Consider the following 15,683-nt stretch of genomic DNA (forward strand, 5'->3'; position numbering starts at 1 on the left):
CTGATTGGTCCGCGGTGTCTGGGAGCGGAAGTCAGCGTTTCGGAGCGCCCGGCGTAGGTCTCTTCCACCCTGAGGAGACTCGGGGGCTGCTCTGCCCGGGCGGGTGACGGCTGTGAGGAGATGGTACTCTGTCGGCTTCTGTCAGGAGCGTAGCCCGCGCTGCCGCCGCCCAGATGGAACCGCCCGAGAGCTGTGAGAGGCGGGACGGGGGGCCTGCGGGGCGGAGCGCGCCTTCTGGGGCTGCGGGCCGGGGTGCGCGGGGCTCGGCCCGGGGCGGGGTGGAAGGGGAGGCGGTGCGGGGCTCGGCCCGGGGCGGGGTGGAAGGGGAGGCGGTGCGGGGCTCGGCCCGGGGCGGGGTGTGGGGAGGCGGTGCGGGGCTCGGCCCGGGGCGGGGGTGGAAGGGGAGGCGGTGCGGGGCTCGGCCCGGGGCGGGGTGGAAGGGGAGACGGTGCGGGGCTCGGCCCGGGCGGGGTAGGGGGAGGCGGTGCGGGGCTCGGCCCGGGAGGAAGGGGGGGAGGCGGTGCGGGGCTCGGCCTGGGGCGGGGTGTGGGGAGGCGGTGCGGGGCTCGGCCGGGGCGCGGGGGAGAGGGAGGCGGTGCGGGGCTCGGCCCGGGGCGGGGTGGGGGGAGGCGGTGCGGGGCTCGGCCTGGGGAGGCGGCGCGGGCGCGGGCAGGGAAGTCAGGCCTCCTGCTGCGGTTGCAGTCCTCCGTCCCAAGCCCCCCCCCCCCCCCCCCCCCCCCCCCGTCACCGCCCCTGCGGAGCCGCCGCTGCACGGCTGGGTGATCGGCGCCGGGCGGGAGCGGGCCTCGGTCGAGCGAGCACAGAATGCTGAGTGGTCCGGATCCCCGCAGTCCGGGGTGACATTGGCCGGGCTGTGTGTTTGCCACCCTTGGCCTCCGGAGAGGAGGTGCCTGGAGTCGGGGCCCTCCTGCGGGTGCGGCGGCCCGGTGGGAATGGGCGTTTCTCCGCTTGCAGCCCTTTTATCCTTAGGTTGCAGGCAAGTTTTAGGAGTGAGTTCTGACGGCTCTCAGTGAATTAAAGCTGACCTGGAACTAGAAAAGAAGTATGCCCTCACCATGCAAGCCAGCCTAGGAATTAGAAGTGTCTGCATTTGTCGTGTTTTTAAGACGTTCAGGTAACCTTCCAAATACAAGAACACTGTAACAGGAATGATGGATGAGACTGGAAAGCTGCTGTAGCTTTAGAACCCAGCTTGCTGTAGGGGAGCCAGTGGTTCGCGCTTGTCATCCCTTCTACTCAGTGGGCTGAGATCTGAGGTCGCCCTTCAAAGCCAGTTAGATCTGAGATTCTTGTCACCAATTAATCAGCAAAAAACAAGTGGAGGTGTGACTCAAGTTGTAGAGCACCAGCTTTGAGCAGAAAAAAAAACAAGGGAGAACTCAAGAAGACTTTGAGTTCAAGCCTCAGTTCCAGCACCAAAAACAATAATAGTAGTAATAATAGCAGTGAGATCGCTGGGAGGAATGAGATCTTAGAAAAGGAACTGTGGCAACCAGACAATTATTTCAGGGATTCTAGCAGGGAGGAGAGCATTTTTGATGGGTGCGTGTGGTTAATGACACCTATAGTTCCTCTGCATCATCTTGATCTGGGTGGGGGGAAAGGTGGGAACCATTCCTCAGTGGAAAGCTGTAGTTTAGATTCTAGTGATACCTCCTTGGAGTATTTACTTCTAAGAAAGCTATCTTACAACTGTGTAAACTATGGATAGCTGATGTCAATCATAAATGATGTTTGCAAGTTGTCTCTTGGAGATTCCATGGGAGCTTTTGCCTGTTTTTGGACATTTTATTTCAATATTCCTCATCTGTTAATATGACTTCTGTGATTGACTCTATATACCACCGCCAGGTTGCTTTTTGAAACAAGTGAAATTTGGGGGGGGAGGAAGGTGGATGGATGGTGGTACTGGAGCTGAACTCTGGGCCTAAGCACTGTCCCTTACCTTTATTACTCAACACTGGTGCTTTACCACTTGGGCCATGCCTCCACTTCTGGCTTTTTTTTCTCCCCTCTCCCCCCTCCTTGGAAATGCACCTCTCACATCTCAGTCTCCTTAACAGCTAAGATTACAAATGTGAGCCACCAGCTTAGGCTGAAGCAAGTGAAATCCTGATCCTCTTCATTTTTGTATTCAAATGAGTCAGTCTTTAAAAAACTTAACATTATTAAAAATTATTAGAAGGAAAGTGGCGCTGTGGCTCAAGCGGTAGAGAGCTCGCCTTGAGCTGAAGAGCTGAAGGACAGACAGCACCCAGGCCCAGAGTTCAAGCCCCACGATCGACAAAAAAAAAAAAAAAATAGAAGGAACAACCACAGATGGAAAATGTTTGTGAGTTAATACCTCCTATAAAATTCCTTTACATGCTACTTCAAGGATACCCCTACTTACTAGAATTTCAGATCATTCAGTGCTTTAAATGTTACCATTGAAACTTAGTGCCATTTTTTTAATATGTTAATATATAACCAATATTGCTGATTTACTATGAGGGCATGTGCTGTAGGAGTTTTTGAATGATAATTTAAAATATGACCTAGTCCATTGATGGGTCCTAGAAATCATTTTATAATACTATATTTATTGTGAACACATTGTACCATTTCAGTTAGTATTTTTGTATCTGGGCAACTTTTTTTTAAGTGCCATTAAGATAATTTAAAAAAAAATTTTTTTTACTGGTTTATACCAGTTGTCAGGGTTTTCATTGTTAAGTTTCCACACATTTACACTGTAGGTCAATGTTTCAACCTCTCTATCACAGAACCTCCCTTCTAAGAAATAGTGGGTTTCCTTGTTCTATTTTCATAGTTTCAAATAGTCTCTTTTGACAGTATTTCATCTTCTTTATCTTCTCTCCCCTGAGCACAACTTATTTCATCCCCCTATCAGTCATCAGTTTTTCTTGAGTTTCTCTGTGCTGTGCTTGTGATGTGTTACACAGATACTCTTCTTTATGATTCTTGAGTGCCCTGAATCTCTTAATATACTCTGAACTTCTAAATATTTAAATTCAAAGACATAAATAATGTCAAGCCTGTAATTTGTGCAGTGAAGTAGAGCTGGTACTTCTTTGGAAACAAGATGCATAGACCAGCTCTATGTATTTTTTTTCTAGCTCTATGTATTTTTATCTAGGCTTATCAAGAGCATTTTGAAGAATAATAAGTCAAAAGGTCTAATTTTTCCTTTTAAATGATAATAGTTTCTTTTTACACACACACACAGACTTTTTTTTGACAGTGATGCAAAGTGTTCTGCCTAATTCTGTCTAGTCTTGAACAATAAAATCTGTTCTAACCATTCTACTTAATCATGTAAAGCAATATTTAAAGAACTTCTTAAACTAGAAGATGACAGAATGTGGGTAAAAAAGAAGCTACAAAGAATTGTTTAGATTGTATCATTTGAATTGTGAGGAATATATAAATGAAGATCATACAGTGCTCCATTTGCTTTCCTGTCTTTGGGTATGTTCTCTGCCACTAAAGTACTAAGAAAGTATGGCTAAGGGAAATGAATCTGAACCATATTGAAACCTGTTTGTGTCCCATGGAGACTTTTGATCCTAGGACATTACTAGGCTTCTGCAGACTGTTTTAAAGTTCGATGTGTATTTGTGGATTTGTTCAAAGTACGAGACTGATAAGTTCATTTTCAGCAGAAAGTCTTGTTACTCTTTAATCTTATCCAAATTCCAGCTTCCCCTCCCATAACCTCACTTGAGTTCTCTGTAACATTCCTTCTGTCCAGTCTTAATCTAAGACATCATCTCAGATCTGTTTGCAAATCTCTGCTTGTATGAGCTCACACACACACATTTTGTGGATGAAAAGTATCTATTTTCCGCAGGATTCTTAGACTGGCCTGTGACCCTAAGTCAGGAGCCCCTTCCTGAATCCCTGCATGTGTGTGCACACAGTGTAAATTTATTTTTTAGTAAGAAAAATCAATTTCTGGGGCTGGGAAGGTGGCTCAGTGGTAGAGCGCTTGCCTTGCATGCACGAGGCCCTGGGTTCGATTCCTCAGCACCACATAAGCAGGGGGAAAAAAGCCTGAAGTGGCACTGTGGCTCAAGTGGTAGAGCGCTAGCCTTGAACTGAAGAGCTGAGGGACAGCGCCCAGGCCCAGAGTTCAGGCCCCACGACCGGACCCAAAAAAAGAAAAATCAATTTCTTTATATGGATGGAACTGCAAAAGAATGCAACCCTTATTGAATACAGGACTCTGTCCATAAAATGCCATTCAACTTTGCTCTTCCACAGAAACTGTGAACATTACTCACTTAACACCTATTGTCTTGTGAGCCACAATGATCCACCCACAGGTACTGACCAGAATATGATTCAAGACACAGGAGAACACCGGACTTATGTCAAAGAAAGTAATAGAATTTTGAGGAGGAAATGATAACTTTTTTACAGGCAGCTAAGATTTGAGTATTCCTTGGATTTGGGAAAGTTTCTATTGACCCTGAAAGTTTAAGAATTGTACTAGAAGCAGTTAGCAAAAGCAAAACTTCAGGAAGTTGGTTAAATGGAAGAAGAGGAAGTAGAACAGTAAAAGCATGTTATGGGGGGGGGGGACTGGAAAAACAAGGGAAAAAATGAATACTAATAGTTCCCCTCTATAATCCTAGCTGCTCAGGCCTCTGAGATCCCAGGATCGCAGTTCAAACCCAGTCTAGGCAGAAAGGTTTGAGACTCTTAATCTTTAAGTAACCACCAGAAATCTGAAAATGTTGCTGTGGGTTCAAGGAAGAGTTCCTTTCTCTGGACTCCTCAAGTCTTGAGCCTGTCTTCTTCAGAGAGACATAAAATATGCAATAAGTCATAATAGCTTTAAATATTCTATTGAGGTCACACAGCCTTGTTTGTGCAATATCCTATTGGCTATATATGCCAGCCCTATTCCTTGTACAAGGGCATAAGTGCCAGGAATAGATGTCATTGGAGGACATCTTAGACACTGCCTACAACAGATACAGCTATGAATCACTTAGAAATCCATCTAGAATCAGTATAACTGATTCAGCAAAACTGATCAGTTGTGCTGATGAAGGTCCTGGACATTTATTTGGGCAGCAGTCAGGATTGCTGATTATGTGGGAGTTTCTTTTCCCCCTTACTGCCACAGAAATAGAATTGGAGAAAACAGATGTTGGGTTTGTCTAGGGATTAACAAGGCACTACAAAGGAAGTCCTGACATTGAGATAAACAACAGATCAGCAGTTTGTGTTTGGCTTGTTTGGTATTTGAATCTGGGCCACCCGTGGGGATAGAACTTTATCTCAGCAGTGGCACAGGTGACTTCTACATTGGCACTGAGAGCTATAAGAAGTAATTCAAATGTGCCCTGCTTTGTGCCAGGTGCCTTGCTATATAATTTTGACATAGATTATCTTATCTGTTCCTCACAGTTACTCCGGGAGTTAATTTAACCCTATTTTAGAACTCTGGCTTAGAGTCAACTATCTACTAGGTTGTGTGTCCTGGATGCAAACTCAGGCCTTCTTACATCAACCATAAGAGTGAGAAATAAGTTAGTTGACAGGCTGGAGTGTGGTCCAAGTGGTGGAACACATGCTTAGCAAGCACCAGGCCCTGAGTTCCATCACCAGTACTGTGCCCCGCCTCCCAATAAAAAAGTTCCTAAAGAAATAGTTTTGTCCTGGAAGTTGACACTCACATTAGGAAACAATACCTTTAAAGGGTTTAAAATATATTATGATTAAGAACCTTCCCCATGAAGGTGCATTTTTTTTTTTAAATTACAAGTTTGGGCAAAGTGTCCTTCCATTGGGTCTAGGCCACTGCCCTGATGGAAGAGTCCAGCTTTGCACTCAGTTCGTTGAGACTAAGTCTGAGTACTTGAAAGCATCCTAGCAACACTTGTGCACCCCAGTTTCAGAGTCTGGCCCTGGACTAAACACCTACTTCTCGGTACAATTCGCTTATCTCCAAGCTACTTTCTTTTCTTTTGTACTGGTTTACTTGAGTTCAGAGCCAAGGCATTGTCCCTTAGCTTTTTTATTTAAGGCTGGCACTCTACCACTTGAGCCACCCCTCCCCTTCTGCCTTTTTTGCTAAATAATTGGAGATAAGAGCCTCTTGGATTGGTGTTCCCTAGACTGGCTTCAAACCATGCCTAGAATTATAGGCATGGATACTAGCACCCAACTCAAAGTAACTTCTAAGAAGGATGAGTATAAAATCCTCTGGTACAAATTTATTATGGTATACTCTCCAGAGCCTTTTTTAATTTGTTATATAAATGATGACATTTCATATCCAACAATATGGATTCATGAATTAGCATATTGTACAAAGTCACTGTTCTTTTTTATCAGTATTCTCTCAGAAACACCAAGTGATAATCTGTAGAAGTGTATACCTGTTTTCATTGACTCTTAGAACAAACATTAGGATCATTTTTTAAAAAGCTTTTCAAAAAAGAAGTCGTCCAGTCAGCTTTCTTTTCCTCTACTGTCTGCTCTCAGGTCTAATTTCCTAACAACCTCCAGCTTGCCCACCCCCACTGAGCAGTTCTTGGTCAGGTAACCTTTTAGTAGCAGTTGCTTTAATTCTAGCTGATCCCTTCCAGGCATATTCTTCCCTAACACTTCCCTCTTCCCTTCTCTTCCTACTGAGGATCTAACTGAGACTCTTTCTTGCTTCCAGCTGGAATTCTACCATTTGAACCATGCCCAGACTAGCTTTTGACCAGTTAATTGATGATAAGAGTTTCAGGGACTTTTCTGTCCAGATTTGCTTTGAATCATCAGATCTTAGCCTCCTGAGTAGCTAGGATTACAAATGTAAACCACAGGAACCAGACTTAGCAATCATTTTTTTATCTCACTTTCTGGCCTCTAAATTTTGCTATAGGAATATGTTCTTAGAACTCTTTTTTTTTTCCTGTTTGCATTTATGTTTTAAGCAACTTTGTGTAGTTTCTGTAGCTTTTTGTTGTTGTTTTAGTCAGTCATGGAGCTTGAACTTAGGGCCTGGGCTCTGCCACTTTGAACCACAGCACCACTTCTCCTTTTCTGGTGGTTAATTGGAGGCAAGACTCTCATGATCTTTTCTGCCTGGGCTGACTTTGAACCACAATCCTCAGATCTCAGCCTCCTAAGTAGCTAGGATTACAGGCTTGAGCCACCAGCACCAGGCTTTAGTTTCTGTAGCCTTAAATGCTACCATTGTGCTGCGACTTCTCTGAGCTCTAGCTTCTTCATCTACCCAGTTGTCTGTGTGACTTTGGCCAAGTAGTAAACATCTCAGTTTAGCACTTCCAGCAAGGGCCTATTATCAGTGAACCCCACAGCTTTTGTCCTTCTTCTTTGTAAACAGCATTAATATTAATATCTACTTCATTTTTTAAGCAAAAAGTTTAGGAGCTATCTTTGATTCTACCCTTTCTGTATTCATTTAGCAAATGGTATAGGCTCTATCTTCAAAACATACTCCAAATCTAACATTTCTCATCACCACCATTTCGCCAAAATCATTGAGGTCATTTTTCTACTGTTTTTTTTTGTTTTGTTTTGTTTTTGTTTTTTTTTTTAAGTCGTGGGTCTTGAACTCTGGGTTTGGGCTCTGTCCCTGCACTCTTCAGCTCAAGGCAAGTGCTCTACCGCTTGAGCCACAAGCACCACTTCCAGTTTTCTGGTGGTTTATTGGAGATAAGAGTCTCACAGACTTTCCTGCCTGGACTGGCTTTGAACTGAGATCCTCAGACCTCAGACTCCTGAGTAGCTAGGATTATAGGCGTGAGCCAAATGCCCTTCTAATCTTTACTTGTCTTGATTTCATAGTAGCTAACGAAATCTTTTTAAATATTATATTTAGTCATCTACCTTAATCAAGATCCTCTTATAGATTCTTTCCTCTCATTTAGACTAAGATGTAAAGTTTTTAGCCTGGCTTACAAGCTATCATGTGGTCTTTCCCTCAGCCTTGTGACCTACATTCCTTCACTAGTCTGCTCTAGCTAAACTGACCCTGGAGCTCTTCCTGGAATACAGCATACTCCTTCCTGCCCTTTGACCTGGTTATTTCCTGTCTGAAATACTCAGAGTTTTATGTGGCTTGCTGTCTCACTTGAACTCCATGCTCAGATGTCACTTTTCTCTCATAGTAGTCATTGTTCAGACCTGTTTTGCACCGAGTCAAGTCTATCATTTATCATCTCTTCCCTGCTGAAGCAAACACCATGGAGGCAGGGACTTGCTTTTTCCCCTGGAACTCTAGTACCTCAGACCAGACCTAACCCATAATGGATGCTTGCAAAGATTTACTGGATGAATGAGTGTACAATTTTACTGACGCAGCCATATGATTTGTTTGCAAACTGAGTGCCTGCCCATTTTCTCTGGTGAAACTGCCTAGGATCTCACTCCAGTTCCTGACACACACTGTGTGTCTTTCTATCACCCTACACCTCAGATTGCTGTATTTTCTATACAGCTATCTGCCTACCCTAAGACCATATGGTGTGGTATATGTTATCAGATACATCACAACTTACTGTTTGTCAAATCCTGTTCATTCTTCCACTATCTTTTTGAAATCCTTGCCTCCTCCACATCCAAGTCCCTTATTGCTTAGTTGAAACCTTTCCCAGTTGATTACCCAAACCTCTCTGCATTTCATTGGTTCTTATAATGTATCTCTTTTTTCAAGTGCTTCCTATAGTGGTTGCAAGTTTTACATTCAGTCTTTGATTCCTTTTAAATTCACTTTTGTATAGTGAGCAGTATGGGCTCAGTTTGTGTTTCATATGTGGATTACCAATTTTCTCAGCACCATCTGTTGAAGAAGCTTGTTTTTAGTCTCCTTTGTAAAAAAAATCCAATGACTATAGCTGTGTGAGCTTGTTTTGAGGTCTTCTGTTCCATTCATCTTTGTGTAAGGTGTATTAAATAGGTAAGTTTCATTAGGTAGCCAATGAAGAGACCACCAGGCAGTATTCAGGCAGTAAAGGCTTATTTAACAAACTGCTGCCCCCACTGTGTATGGCGGAGAGGCATGGCCAAAAAGGGTAACTGACCCACTCCAGGGCTAGGACTTACCTAGGCCAGGGACGGGAAGAGGTGTGGCCACACTGGATCTGGATGTGACCTCAGCGCCTGGGACACTCCTGTGGTCAGATGGGAGGACTGACCAGGGGTGGCCAGGATGTGACCTAGCAGGAGGAGAAGGTGACTGCCACCAGGTGTGCCAGTTACCTAGATAACACAAATACTTGGCAGAAACTTAACCAAGAGGTAGGGAAGTGTCTGCCCAAGGCCTGCATCGCCCGGGGGCAAACCTCACACTATCTGTCTTTTTTTTTTTTTTTGGGGGGGGGGGTCCGGTCGTGGGGCCTGAACTCTGGGCCTGGGTGCTGCTCAAGGCTAGCGCTCTACCACTTGAGCTACAACGCCACTTCAGGCTTTTTTCTTTTTGCTTATGTGGTGCTGAGGAATCGAACCCAGGGCCTCAAGCATGCAAGGCAAGCGCTCTACCACTGAGCCACCTTCCCAGTCCCTGTATCTGTCTTTTTGTGGGTACTATGCTGTTTTTATAGCAAGGGGCAGGGGGTGTAAGGAATGGAATTGTTTTTCTGATTTCTCTTCATCTTGTTAACCGTTGACATACAGAAAAGGTACTGGCATGTTAACTTCATATCCTGTTACTTTGCCATGTTTATAAATCTGTGAGCTGTTTCCTAGTATCTTCAGGGTTTTTTAAGTATAGACAAATAGGGATAATTTGCCTTCTATAATTCTTGTCACATTGAATCTTTAAATTAACCTACTGTTTATCTTTGCATGTCTTGCATTGCCTGTCACTGTTTTTTCCTCCAGTGTGGGGACTCAGTGAATATTGAATGAATAGTCCTATTTCTGGAAAGTATAAATGGTTGGTCTCATGATCATTTTAACGGCTGTAATTCTTTGGAAAGAGTTTATGCCTAAGTAACTCTCCTTTATTCCTATTCTTAGAAAGTTGTAGAAGTTCTCTATTGTCTATTGTTTCTAATGGACCATTTAAGTGGCTGTACATCACATAATGTACTAGGGGAGCATTTCACAGTAGAATTTTGTTTTTTGATTTAGTGGAAGTAAGGCAACATTTGTGTTTCTCTGCTAACATGACTCAATATTTTCATTTAAGCTAAAGTCTCCCGGAAACACTGAATTGCTGTGGGACCTGGGAAAAGCCAAGCTGAAGTTCCCATTCCATGGATCCCTTGGGTGCACCTTCCCAGTTTGTGGAAGTGGACACACTACTAAGCTGGGGTGACTCCTGTGAAGACGAATTCAGTCCTCTTGCCACCACGGCTGAAACGCTTTCTGAAGACACTATTAGATCACCTTTTCTTTTCAATAAGGATATCAATGGAAAAGTGGTTCTTTGGTAATTCTTTGATTAGATCATGCCTGTAAATGTCTTTCTACAAGCCCTAGTGTTGGGGAGATGTTACCTTTGAATATACAAAACAGCCTTATGGAGGTATAATTGATAGATAGTGACTACACACACAGATGTAAAATGTACAGCTAGGTGAGTTTTGACGTAAGTAAACAGCCATGAAGCCATTACCACAAGTAAGATTCACAAGGAAGTGAATATATTTATCACTAGCCAGTAGAAGTGGTGCTTGGTCCCTGTGCAGTCCTTCTCCCCCTGCCACATCCCAAGCCACTAGTGATCTTCCTGTCACTATAGATTTTCTAGAACTTTATAAAAAATGGAATTATGATGCTTTTGGGTTTTTGGCAGTTTTTCTTCCCCCAGTACTGGCCTTGAACTCAAGGCCTTGTATTCTTTCTCTCTTAGTCTTTTCTGCTCAAGGCTGGCAGTCTACCACTGAGCCATACCTCCACTTCTAGCTTTTTGCTGATTACTGGAGATAAGAATCTCGTGGACTTTTCTGCCAGCTTCAAACCTCAGATCTTGGTCTCTGAGTAGCTAGAATTACAGGTGTGAGCCACCAGTGTCTATTTTGTGGTACATTTTTGATCTGGCTTCTTTTAAGTAACATAGTTATTTTTGTACATAACTAATATTCCATTGTTTTTTCTATTTAAATAAAATTTATATGCTGTGCAATTCACCAATTAAGTTGTATATTCTAGTGATCTTTAATATATTCATAGAATTTTATAACCATAGCCATAGTTAATTTTTGAACACTTCTATCAGGTCAAAGCTCTCCAAGTCCTTTAAGGATTTTTTTGTTGTTGTTTTTGTGTATCCTGGGGTACTAAACTCAGTACTGGTGCTTGAACTCAGGGCCTGGGTGATGTTCCTGAGATTTTGTACTCATGGCTGGCCCTATATCAATTAGCCACAGCTCTGCTTCCAGCATTTTGGTGGTTAACTGGAGATAAGAATACCACGTACTTTCCTGCCTAGGTTGGCTGTGTCTTCTGAGTGTCTAGAATTAAAAGCATGTGCCACTGGCTACTGGACCAGTCCTTTCATTTTGTGAAACAACTAATCTTCTCTTACCTCTCTAGGTTTACATATCCTAGGTGTTTTGTATAAATGGAAACATTATAGGAACATACTTGGAGTTTTTGTGACTTAGCATAATGTTCTTTATCATGTGGATTTACCACATTTATCAACCCATATTAATGTACATGTGGGATGTTTCTGCTTTGAAAGCTATTATGACTAATGCTGCTGTTTCTAAATTCTTTAAAGCAACCAATTTTACCTCTGTAAGCATTGTATTATAATAAAGTTTATGAGACAGTTTCCTCAATTTCAGTATTAGAGAAGATGTATCAAAGCTCTTACATGGCAGAAAATTTTTTTGAGTCAGGAATTTCTTTTATACTGTTGTTTAACTTGTGAACTAGCAAAAAGAGTGTAGAAGGTCAAAGATAGAATGTTCTGAAAAAAAAATCCAAACTAGGTCTCTCCTCTCCCTCTTCTTTCCCATTCCTGCTCTTTATTTATATATTGCTTTTCAGGAAAGGAGATGTGGCACTACTGAACTGTACGGCCATTGTGAACACCAGCAATGAGAGCCTCACAGACAAGAATCCCGTGTCAGAAAGCATCTTTATGCTTGCAGGGCCAGATTTGAAGGAAGACTTACAGAAACTTAAAGGTGGGTGGCTTTTTTTTAGGAAACATTTTTATGAAAAGGCTGTTTTGTGGTTCAGTAAGAAAATTGTGTTGTATGCACTGATGTTCTTTTGTTGAAGCTGAAGACCTCTGCTTCCTATCTGTATTCCAGTGCTTCACCATTTTGATGACAGAAGAAGCAGAGATGAATGCTTAACTGAAAATGTCTCAATTCTTAACGCTCTTTTTTAGTGCTTTGGTTTTTATTGTTGTTTTTCTAACACTTCCAAATTTATTTATGTTTCCATTGGCCTAGGTTGCCGAACAGGTGAAGCAAAATTAACCAAAGGATTTAATCTAGCGGCCCGGTTCATCATTCACACAGTGGGCCCTAAGTACAAGAGCCGCTATCGCACTGCAGCTGAGAGCTCCCTGCACAGCTGCTACCGAAACGCACTGCAGCTGGCCAAGTATGGATGTTCATTCACCCCTGCACCCTGTGCGCCATACGTTATAAAAGGGTCCTGGCTGTCAGACTTTGAGAGGCTTAGATAATTAGGATCTAGAGGATAGAGTTAATAATCTTTTCAAATTCGGTGGGATAAATGTACAAATATGGTTGATTTGAGAATGTAATTTTTTCCTGTTACTAAGTTTTATATATCCCCCAAAGAGTGATTAAAGTATATATTAAGCCAGGCACCAGTTGCTCAAGCCTGTAATCCTAGCTACTCAGAAGGCATAGTTCTGAGAATCAAGGTTCAAAGCTGAGCCCAGACAGACAGATCTTAGAGACTCTTAATCTCTAATTAGCTGGCAAAAGCCAAAAGTGATGTGGCTCAAAGGAAGAGCACCAGCTCTACCTTGAGGGAAAAATCTAAGAGACAGTGCCTAGGCCCTGGTTCAAATAGCAGTAATAGCACAGAAAAAAAGAAATATTATATTAATATAATTATCAAATAGTGCATTTGGGTTAACTTACAGTAAATACAATGAAAAGGTAGAGAAGTTGATTTGTATTTTGAAACTAGTTATATATTACATGTGTCTTGTCTTGCAACTTCTTTATTTTTCAATTGCAGAGAACAGTCGATGTCTTCAATTGGATTCTGTGTCATCAATTCCGCAAAACGAGGTTATCCTTTAGAGGATGCTACACACATAGCTCTTCGTAAGTTGCATTGGAGGTGCTGATTATAAATCAAGTCTTTGATATTTGGGGAGTTGCTTGATAAATAGTTGCAACCAAAGAAGATTCATTGGTTAAATGGCCTTTGCACCCTAGAGGAAAGTTGAATTGACAGGTTTTACAGATCTCAATTTACTTCCTCAGGTTGACAGTTGAATCTTAATCTGCAGGCATAACAAAGCCAGCACACAGTACTCAATAGGAACGTAATATGAGATAACCTAGGCAATAGGCATATGTAGACTTGGAACTAGAACACAGGGCAGTTAAGCACTTACTGTGAAAATCTGTGTGAGCATTGAGAATGTGAGAGCAATTAAGCAAGTATGTGAGCAATAGAATTAAAGTGTCATGGGAACCATTGGAAGATGTTGGAGTGAAAGAAGGGAAGGGACGTGTCAGAGCAAACACAGGGTTCTGGCTTGGGTGTTTGAGTGGACATTGGTGTTCTACAGGGAAGGACGCCTAGCAGAAGAGAAAGGTCAGGATTTGGGCTTGTTGGAGTCGGATTTAGACACAGGGTGGGGTGGGGGTGATCTGGACATGTCTGGTTGTACATGTCCGAGTGTACACATCCAATAGGTAATTCAGATTTTTTGTTTAGAAAACACTATCTTAAAGATGTGGGAGGCGTCAGCATTTGAATTAAAACTGAATCAAAACCAAATAGTAGCTTAAGAATAATAATGCCGGGCACCAGTGGCTCACGCATGTAATCCTAGCTAATCAGGAGGCTGAGATCTGAGGATCAGGATTCAAAGCCAGCCCGAGCAGGAAAGTCCATGAAACTCTTATCTCCAGTAAACCACCAGAAAACCAGAAATGGCGCTGTGGCTCAAGTGGTAGAGCACTAGCCTTGAGCTGAAGAGCTGAGGGACAGGACTCAGGCCCAGAGCCCAGAGTTCAAGGCCCTCACCAACAGAAATAATAATAATGCATATTAAGAAAGTAAATGTCATTACTGACAGACTCTGGAGGGCATTTTAAAAGACAAGGGCAGGGATTGTTTCTAACATACTTGTAAGATTATGTCTTTGTTGCCTTGTATGTCCCTCCCCCATGCTATAACCCCTGCTTTCACTATATATGATGTTGGTATATGTGGAGGGGAAGGGAAAAAACAAATTGTTTAAACAGGGATACAGGAGGACCCATTGCAACAATGAGATGTACAAGTCGTTATGTTGAAAAATGAACTTTACAACTTTGGTGGGGGGGGGGGGGGGGATGAAGTGGGGAGGGGGAGGATATGAAGGGATGGGAAGGGGAAACAAATCAGGAGGCTACAATGCTTGATAAGAAATGTGCTCATTATCTTACCCATGTAATTGTAACCCCTCTGTACAGTATTTTCACAATAAAAACATATTTTAAAAAAAAGACAAGGGCAGGGGCATAAAGGACTAAAAGTATGGCAGCTCTCCAGTAAGTTCAGTCTTACTTGTTAGACCTTCTTATTAGCAAACTGATAGGGGAAAGCCAAACAAAGAAAAAAGAATTCGTTGTTGGGGAGACAGGGGGTTTGCAGGAGTGAGAGAGGAAGACACTGCTTGCCACGTGTGCTAGATTGTTAGAGACACTGCTAAAAGTTCTCAGTATACTCAGGCTCCCGCTGCGTGGGCTTTCAAGCTGGATGAGGCCCAAATGCAGAGCTATACTGGTAAGCAAGCATTCCATGCAATTGCTATTACACTTGCTCTGGAGGAAAGCAGAGCCAAGACGATTTTCCAAAGGGTGATCTTGGCTGGCCTCTCTGATAAGGAATTACTGAGCACATACCTGAAGGAAATGAACAATCTGTTCCAAAAAGAAAACTTTGAAGCATTTGCTTTATTTCACAGTCATCCCTTACTAAACAATCTTTCCATTCTCTTCCTTAGGTACTGTGAGGAGATTCCTAGAGATTCATGGGGAAACCATTGAAAAAGTAGTATTTGCTGTCTCTGATCTTGAAGAGGTATGGTGATAATTATTTTGTACTTTTTATTTTCTGTTTTTTACTCTATTGATCTTTGTCTTGTCATTGTCTACTTAGTGAATTTCCTGCAAAGACTAATTATCTACTTATGTTTGGCAGTGGGACTTAGCATTCATTCATTGAAAGCAAATTTACACTACAAACTGAAAACAAGGGAAGAACAGTTTTGTTGGAACTTAACTGCCTAGCTGCTGTCACTGGCAGCATCTTACTGAGTGCAGCTGCCTGGCCTGGCTGCCTGCAGTGTGGCTGCAATGCATAATTTAGGGGAACCCACTGTGTTGGTGAAGCTTTGCTGTCTGCTTGACCTGGAAATAGGAGACAGCCTGGCCAAGACTAGGACTCAGAGTCCTGAAGTTTCTGGGTTTCATTGTACCCAGTCAGGCCTAGTAAGTTTCAGTTGAATCTATAGCACTTTTGGAATA

At 42.8% G+C, this 15,683-nt stretch overlaps 1 protein-coding gene across 2 annotated transcripts in view; it reads left to right on the top strand.

Annotated features, from left to right (window-relative positions):
- Positions 1-40: 40 nt before the first annotated feature.
- Positions 41-15,683, top strand: part of Gdap2 (ganglioside induced differentiation associated protein 2) — a 35,674-nt gene continuing 20,031 nt past the window's right edge. The window contains exons 1-7 of one of the 2 annotated variants that reach the window (XM_042692255.1): positions 41-192; positions 991-1,135; positions 10,184-10,426; positions 11,995-12,134; positions 12,408-12,561; positions 13,174-13,262; positions 15,161-15,237. In XM_042692255.1, the coding sequence (XP_042548189.1) occupies positions 10,251-10,426; positions 11,995-12,134; positions 12,408-12,561; positions 13,174-13,262; positions 15,161-15,237 (636 nt within the window). In that variant the 5' untranslated portion in view covers positions 41-192; positions 991-1,135; positions 10,184-10,250. The remainder of the gene's footprint in view (positions 193-990; positions 1,136-10,183; positions 10,427-11,994; positions 12,135-12,407; positions 12,562-13,173; positions 13,263-15,160; positions 15,238-15,683) is intronic. The other variant, XM_042692256.1, reaches the window with a different exon arrangement.

This window comes from Dipodomys spectabilis, unplaced genomic scaffold (assembly GCF_019054845.1).
Source record: "Dipodomys spectabilis isolate Male_0828 unplaced genomic scaffold, ASM1905484v1 ptg000148l, whole genome shotgun sequence".
NCBI lineage: Eukaryota > Metazoa > Chordata > Mammalia > Rodentia > Heteromyidae > Dipodomys > Dipodomys spectabilis.